The sequence below is a fragment of the Melanotaenia boesemani genome, chromosome 6, assembly GCF_017639745.1.
Source record: "Melanotaenia boesemani isolate fMelBoe1 chromosome 6, fMelBoe1.pri, whole genome shotgun sequence".
Classification (NCBI taxonomy): domain Eukaryota; kingdom Metazoa; phylum Chordata; class Actinopteri; order Atheriniformes; family Melanotaeniidae; genus Melanotaenia; species Melanotaenia boesemani.
The window spans coordinates 15,387,299-15,395,491 of NC_055687.1; the positions used below are offsets into that span (position 1 = coordinate 15,387,299).

The 8,193-nt window shown below is 35.6% G+C and overlaps 1 protein-coding gene across 3 annotated transcripts; it reads left to right on the forward strand.

Moving 5' to 3' along the window:
* The first annotated feature begins 1,516 nt into the window (after window positions 1–1,516).
* LOC121641147 lies at window positions 1,517–6,251 on the forward strand. Of its 3 annotated transcripts, XM_041987110.1 has the most exons (7): window positions 1,517–1,583; window positions 1,712–1,795; window positions 3,348–3,686; window positions 3,956–4,058; window positions 4,148–4,182; window positions 4,297–4,352; window positions 4,446–6,251. In XM_041987110.1, exons 3-7 carry the CDS (start codon window positions 3,602–3,604, stop codon window positions 4,578–4,580), a joined length of 414 nt encoding a protein of 137 aa, XP_041843044.1. In that variant the 5' UTR covers window positions 1,517–1,583; window positions 1,712–1,795; window positions 3,348–3,601; the 3' UTR covers window positions 4,581–6,251. The 3 variants fall into 3 exon arrangements, with proteins under 3 accessions (XP_041843044.1, XP_041843045.1, XP_041843043.1); XM_041987111.1 differs by lacking the exon at window positions 1,517–1,583 and having other exon boundaries at window positions 1,654–1,795; XM_041987109.1 differs by lacking the exons at window positions 1,517–1,583; window positions 1,712–1,795 and adding an exon at window positions 1,953–2,504.
* Window positions 6,252–8,193: the final 1,942 nt, after the last annotated feature.

An 8,193-nucleotide genomic window follows, 5' to 3' on the forward strand; every position in this document is an offset into this window, starting at 1 on the left:
TAAACAAAAATGTCACTTAAAGTAAAGCGTTGGAGACCTGACCTGATGTCTGTGTTAAACACCTGAGAATAATTGAACCTGGGACGGGGATGGGTGTTGAAAATCAGACTTTTGTAAGAGGCATTTTGCTTCGGGAGGTTTGACATGAGCTGACTTGTGGGAGGGTTATGGTTTTGAAAACATCAAACAAAGTCATTCTTCTCTCTGACAATAGATGTAGTACAAAAATCTGTTAAACGTGTTGCAACACCTTTTTTTTTTCTTTTGCTTCATATTATGTGATTTGTCACGATAGTCATCTTTCAGATCGAGCTGACACCTTACTATTGGGGAATCTGCCTCAGCTGAAGTGGAATCTGTTTCTCATTTCCAGCTTCATTTCTGACTGTTTAACGATTTCATTGTTGGTTTACATAAAGTTGCTTGTTAAAAAAGAAACAAAAGCAACTCTGGGGACTAGATCTGCTTGGCTTGCATCTATAGGACTACAACATTCATCAACATTCTGCAGATACACCAAGATAGTAGAAGATAGTGCTCTGCCTTCTTATCTTATTACTTCCTTTAACACAATAGAGAAAAAAAAAAAATCAACAATCCTAGTGCTAAGGACTGTCCACATCAGACTACAGTAGATTAATAAAACCAAACAGGTGAGACCTTTATGTGCCAGTACCTTTAAAAGCTAAAGATTGATGAATAAGTTTCCTTACAAAAGCACACAATACCATTGAGGACAATTCACACCCGGGACACGTTACAGAACAACAAGGACCAGGACGAACAGATTCAAAAACAGCTTTTATCCAACTGCAGTCACCACAATACTGAAAAACACATATAATGTGCAATGTGTTTTCTAAGGGATGAATGCAATAACAAAAAATAAATAAATAAATAAACTGAATTGCCTTAAATGCTCTATTGTAGTGAGAACAATCGATACCGGGGTGGTGTTGTGTGAATTAAGGTAGGGCTAAGTGGGCACTAGTGGAAAAGGTACGCCTGTATGTGAGTGATGCTTGTGCTATCTTTTATTATGTTGCTTTTATTTGTATATTTCATACTAATTTTATATGTGGGGTATTGATTGGATGGCACTTTTAAATTTTGTACTTGTTACAACAACAATATTCTACTCTATTCTATTCCCCTCTGTTCTGTTTCATTTTATCCCAAGTTGATAAGAATCAACCTGCTCTTAGCACATTTATAAAGTGGGAATTTAAAGACTTGTAAAGACTGATAGTCACAGACTGGTATTATATAACTGATGTAGACAAATGGAAAAAGTGAGAGGAAATGCAGAACATTATAGGAACATTGCTCTCATGTCAGTCGCAATAATGGTTGCTTTTATATTTACATTTCATTAAGATTTTCCAACAAGCAAAATGCAGCTGACCATAAACTGATCATGTTTCAGATTTTAAATCATACATGAGACACGACTAAAAATAGTTACCAACCAGCAGGCCGCAGGTCAACCAGGAAACAATCACTACTGAGTGAGGAGGAGCAACAGCTCTGAAGACCTGAGGAAAATATGGTGAACAAAACGTAATATCAGTTTCAGACAACAGGTGGAAAAGTCCCTTCAATTTTTCCTGCTAAGTGGCATTTTTGTTAGAGAACCTACTTGCTCATGTTTTCCTTTGTCTCAGCTTTTTCTCCCACATTGAAACACTCCATCACCGTTGGATAAAGTCAGTATGCAGAAAGCAGCAGTTCTGGCTACATCTCCTCAGCATTGCTTTACCTTTGCTTACAGTTTACCACATCCTTAAGGAAAGATGTATGTATCCTCCAATTGATAAAAATGATTAAAACCTCTGTTTGTGACGCAGCGGTAAACGTGTCATTAACACCATCTGACCACAGGAGGTCACACTTGCGCAACTTTAAGTCCTGTCTGTGATCATCAGACATCACGCTGACGCCACACAACTGAAATGACACTTCGCAGTCACATAGGTACTGTTTGAATTTCTGGTTGAAGATATAAACCTTTGTTTAAGATGCCTCGTTAAAGAGCTACACGCCTGCCTTTTGCTGTTTTCTTGCTAAAAATATATATACATATTTTTTTTTCTTTTTACACAGTAATTAACAGAGAATGGATAAATGTCTGGTTTTATGTATAGCCCGTCCTGGGACAGTACTTTTTGTACAGCTGTTGCGGTAAAGTTTGAGTTCATTTTGCGGAATTAACACTGCTTGTTCCTCTTTGGAAGTTCCTTTTTTTCTTCTTCTTCTTTTTTCCACATGTGGTGAGAATATTTTTGTCTGCTGCCACTTTCACTGCATGTGTGTGACTTCGATCCAGCCGTGTTTTCTTCTTCTTCTTCTTCCTGACCAGCGTTTAAGCTATTTTAATATTGTTTTGAAAGTTGACAAAAAAGCACGTTTTGGTTGTTTTCTTTCTTTCTTTTCCTCCACCGCCATGAAAACTTGCAACAAATCTCAGCATCTCCTGAAGCTGATTTACATCACATTATTTCCAGGTAAGATTCTTCTTTGTAAACCTTGGCTGCTCTGAAATTTTGATATGTGCGATTTTGTGCAACTTATTAATTTGACATTGTTTATATAATAATGAAACTTTGTAGGTAAGGCATGTTTATTTGTAAGGCACATTTCATGTAAAAAACTATTCGAAGTGCTTTACATAAAACATAAGCATCACAGCAGGGTGCAGATGAAGCATTAAAAAGCCCATAAAGCAAATGTAAACAAAAACATATTGATACATAATTAAAAGGGTGTGCAAACACAATAATAAAATTAGTTAATTAAATCAAAACAATTAAAAGCAACAGTCTAGATAAGTTAAACCTTACCATGCAGATTAGACACAAGAGAAAGGAAATGTTATTAACTTGGATTTAAAGGTGTCTATTTGGTAAAATTTAAATCTCCACTGGCAGTTTGTTACAATTATTTGCAGCACAACAGCTAAGTGCTGCTTCCCCATGTTTAGTCTGGACTGGTCTGATCTGCTGACCCGAGTCATTGAAACCAAGAGCTCTGCTAAGTTTATATTTTATGAACAGATCACAGATGTATTCTGATCCTGTGATGTGTTCTTAGTCCTGGTTAAAACTGGCTCTGGATGAGCTGCAGCTGTTTGATGCTCTCTTTGGGAAGTCCTGTTAAAAGACCATTACAGCAATCCAGTCCGGTTCACAATACGAGTCATTAACATTTAGTAAAGATTATTCTATATTTGTGCACAGCTTCCCTGTTATTACACAAAGATTATTTAATTGATGTCATATGGTGTTTTGGGGGAGAACAGCTAAAATTTACCTTCTTATTTGATTGTTTATTTGTTTGTTTGTTTGCAGTTCTTAAGGCACAAAACGTGGAAGTCTCACCTGAAGTGACTGGATATGTCAAGTCTGATGTGACTTTGCATTGTGCATTAACCCAAGAACCGCAGTGCAATATTAGTCAAGTTCAGTGGGATTTCCTGCAGCCAGATGCAAACAAAACCACCATTTTTGTTTATAACAGCCAACACGGAGAAAGCGTTTCTGAATCCCATCTGAGGCACAGACTGGAGTTAAAAAAGCAATCTTTGATAATTAAACATGTAGAAATGGCAGATGCAGGCACGTACATCTGCACCTTGTCCACCTTTCCCTGTGGTTCCCTTGAAGGAACCACCAAACTTCTTGTTCATGGTGAGCCGCCAAAATGTTTTTATACAATGTTTAACAAAATATTAAAGTTGACAAGGACTAAAAAAAACATCGTCCTTCCAATAACTGTTCCATATTAATACAGTTTTGTGTTAACATTAGTGTAATTTATAGTACTTTTATTGTCTTTAGGCTGATATAACAACCAAACAACCAACGTAAATCTGACAAATATTTAATATCTTATCATACAGTTACATAAAGCTGACATAATTTCATCTGACATCTGAGAATCATGCTTCTTCCCTCAGAAGTGAAGCCGTTATCAGCAGGGATTGTTGTTGCAATAGTCACCGCTGTCCTTCTGTTGTTAGCGATCACGGCCGCCGTTGTTTACCTCATCTACATCAGAAGGTTAGTGTGTGTTCTTATGATAATTTTGTAGGTGACTCTCACCTGTGTTTAACTAATTTAATGATTGCTCTTTTGTGTTCCTCTTTCAGACGTGAGGCAGCTGTCAGGCTTCATGTCCTCATAGGTGAGGACAAAAACACGTCTGCCCTCACTCTATTTCTAAACAGCTCTTGATTTACTAACTGTTTTCTGTTTGTTTCAGCTGTCCTGAATAAAGCTTACGGTTTGTGTCTTTCAGATACATCTGGTCCAGTGGCCGCTGCAACAAGGCCCTCTTTCATTGTAAAAGAGAAGGTGAACTCAATGTTAAATCAGTCTTATACATTTAAATCAGGCTGGAAGCATAAGAAAAAGAGATGACACACTTTATTGTACTCTTCTTCATAGGAAGTGGTGTACTCTGACATCAAGCCTAAAAAACCTGCAGATGCTACTCGGTCCAGTAAGAAACACAGAGCCCCTGAACAGGCTGATGATGTCACATATGCCGAGGTCATAGTTTTGCAACGGAAACCCAAATGATACCTACTGTATATAGTATTTGCACTGTACTTATTGACTGCAAAATTTCCTTTCACCTTACATTACTGTATACATGTTGAATTTACTTAGTGGAAAATTTGTGTTCACATCTGATCCTTATCACCAGCACCTTTGCATCTGCTCTGCACACCCCTGTGCACAGTCCTATACTTGAGTTAAAAGCTAAATTAGTGTGCCAATATGTATATAATGTGGGGTTATGCAGCCATGTTTAAAAAAAGCTGAGGAAAGTCACCATTGTCTGGGCATTTTGTAACGGTCAAACATTTGAAGATGATGGTGTTACTGGATTAAAAACTGGATAATAGTTATAAATCCTTTATAAATGTGTGTAGCAAACTTTTATTGATTTAATCTGTGCCTAAATATGACCATGTCCATTTATTAGATTGAATGGAAATTTTTTACCTCTGGTGTCTGCACAGGCAAACTGCAGATCACTAAAGCTGATTCCTCCTGGGACCTTGAATTTTCTTCTAATAATAGTTTTTATTTCACTCAAAATCTCAGGTTTTAAGCCACTGGAGGTCATCAACATCTGTTTTAAATGTCATAGCAGCCCAATAATTAACCTGCATTTCCATCCGTGGCGTGATTCTAGCACAGCTAAAACAAATCGGCACACGAAGCAATTACCTTTGGCACTATTCAGTCATTGAAAACATTTCTAGTTTCACAGTCAGGTATGATAGCAGAAGAAGCCACAACCAGAATGTCCAAGAATGATGCTGGTCCACACCAAAAAAAGTAGCATTTCTTAACCTTCTTGGCTACAAAAACACTATACTTCTACTTTGAAAATACAAAAAAATAATAATATTAAATAACATGTCTATGAATTTACATGCTTAGTAATAGGAAAATTACATTGTGCCTTGAATGCTTCTCTTTAAGCAATTAAAAACATTACTATTTCAAAATTTCTACAGTTCTTATATAATAATGGCAGTCCTATATTTTGGGCAAACAGACTAAAGTACTTTTCCTGTGAGACTTTCATGTACAGTCAATTGTTTCTGCAGACCTTTCTGCATGTCACAAAGTGAACATTAAATTCCTGTTCTTTAATTGCTAACCATCAAAAGAGGAAGATGGAAAGAAAAAGAAGTAAAAAGAAGAAAATTGTACAATCAGAGCAGAAGTAACTTGGCTTGTACATATATATATATATATATATATATATATATATATATATATATATATATATACACATATATGTCTGTCTGGGGCAACAGTGACAAGTAAATTGGTCTGCAGCAACATTAGATTTAAAGGCAAAAGCTGAATAAATTCAGTCTCAGTCTTGCAAAAGTTTGCCTAGTTTTCTGTTCATTTGACACAGCTGTGCTAAAAATTTGCCCAATGCCACAATTCTGTCTGCAAGTGTTGAAGGCTGAAAGTGCCGTGAAAAAATATGGTTGCAAACCTGCAGTAATGTTGGGTGACTAACAGTCACTGTCACCTACTGGTTTACAGCAGCATCTCCTGACAGTGTGATTCTGTGGGTGTGATATGTTGAGCCCGAGGCAACAGATGTGATAATCCTCCGCACTCGCTGTGTACTTTCAGAACATATGAACACAAGTAACTCTTCTTTTTTTTTTTGTATTTTCATTTACTGTTGTTAAATAAACACGCTCATAGATCTTGGTAATCCTTTTCTTTCTTTATTTTTCTTTATTTATTTTTTCTTATTTTTGCTGAGAACGGAAACAGATGAGGAAGATAGATAAATGCTGTTTGAAGGGAGTTCTTTATGATTTTTTTTCTTTTTTTTTTACCACAGTGAGATTTTTACTCGAAATCAAAATATATTTGAACTATCGAGAGCCAAATAAGCACATCCATGAGGTCTATGTTAGGAGTTTTTTGGATGTCAATAGTAAAAAATGAGCACTGAGGGATAAATGGAGGTTTTCATCATTAAAGCAGGTTGCTTGGTTGCTTCATTAGTAATTTTCATCTCTTTCACACTAATTTTGCTTTTCTTTGTGCATGCTTGGTGTCTCTTTAACTATTTGACAGTTGAATACCCTTCCCCTAAATTAAAATTACTCTTCCTGTTAATAGGTGTACAATAACAGAATGTGAAATAGCTCAACTGGGACATGAAATTATATTTAAATGTTTAATTTTTGTTGTTGTATTCTGCAGACCTGAAAGTTTTCTGTTGCCTGCAGTAACATACTATTGATGTTGGTTTAAAGGGCATTTTTAAGATGTGAAAATGTTTACCCATTCTTCCCCGTAGAGCACATTAATCTTCATCTTAATGCAAACAGGACTGGAAGTTAGAGATGTTCTACAACAGTATATCACATTTCCACTGGGGCCATTACTGGAAAAGTCCGGGAAATGTATTCACATAATTGAGAGTTGAGGAAACACCACCCTGATGAAAGCATGATAGCTGAGAACATCTGGGGAATAAAACTGACTTGTGAATCTTTTTAGGAAGTTTCACTTCATTTGAAGGATTTTTTAAGTAGTTTGAATTTTAAATCATATATTTATTTGGTCATAAATGTTTACACAATCAAAAGTGTTACCTACTTTTTAGTTATTATTTTGGATTTAACCTTAATAATTCCCCCCTGGGATTAATAATGTACTTTTAATATAGTTTTTTTTTTATATTTATTTCTATATTTTTAGTGCTGGGGATGAAGCTCAGTGGTAGAGCATGTGCTTTACATGAGGCTCCCGGTAAAAAAAAGAAGAAGATTTCTATATTTTTAGTAATACATATATATATATATACATATATACTACATAAATATATAGAAAATATGCCTTTCTTCCTCTTAGCTGCACCCTTTATCAAAGAACTGAGAGACGTAAAGCGTATGTGTAAACCACACGTCTCACATATTGACAGACGTTTATCTAAAGAGTTCAGAACTGTGAAATTAAAAAAGGTTAGTGTCCAACCAATGGTTAGAAAAAACAGTGTCAGATGTACAAATAACTGTGTAAAAGATTAAATAATTATCAGAACAGCCGTAGATTAAGTTTCTCTTTCGATCGATCATTTCAGCTGAAATGACAGGAAGTGTTTTAAAAAATATTTTCTGCTGTTTTTATCAGTTTTATTAGTTGGTAGATAATTTATATTTCCCTACTGGCATATATGTAGCACTTCCTCTATCTACTGTTCATCCTCCATTGGTCAGTTCTTTCATTTTAATTTAATTTTATTTTATTTTATTTTTTATCTTTTACCCTGACACATTAGTTACTTTAAAGATCAAAACTCAGTGTGAATATCTGCAGTTTTTTTTTTTTTTTTTTTTTTTTTTTGGTTGAGTAGCAATAAAATTGTTTGAAGCCATTCAATAAATTATGTTTCTCAACTTTTTCATAATTTGTCCACCAGAGGTCACTGTTGCTCTTAGTGTTGCAGCATCACGTTCATACAGAGCTACCAGCTGTTTTTTCCTTCTTTACACTTTCAGAAAGAGAGTTTGAAGTCTTGAACCTTCCTAGAAATGCAAGATGCACCTGTTACTGCTTCCTTTTCCAACTAGCTCTCCCCACCAAGTCCTTAATGTTAATGAGCAGCTGGTGACCTCCATCCTGCAGCCCATGGTCC

Excerpts from the sequence above, each read along its gene's own strand:
- LOC121641147 (XM_041987109.1), top strand. The coding sequence starts at position 2,306 with ATGTGTGTGACTTCGATCCAGCCGTGTTTTCTTCTTCTTCTTCTTCCT. Across the intron at positions 3,687-3,955 it reads CACCAAACTTCTTGTTCATG|AAGTGAAGCCGTTATCAGCA; the intron begins GTGAGCCGCCAA and ends TTCTTCCCTCAG. Across the intron at positions 4,059-4,147 it reads TACCTCATCTACATCAGAAG|ACGTGAGGCAGCTGTCAGGC; the intron begins GTTAGTGTGTGT and ends TTCCTCTTTCAG.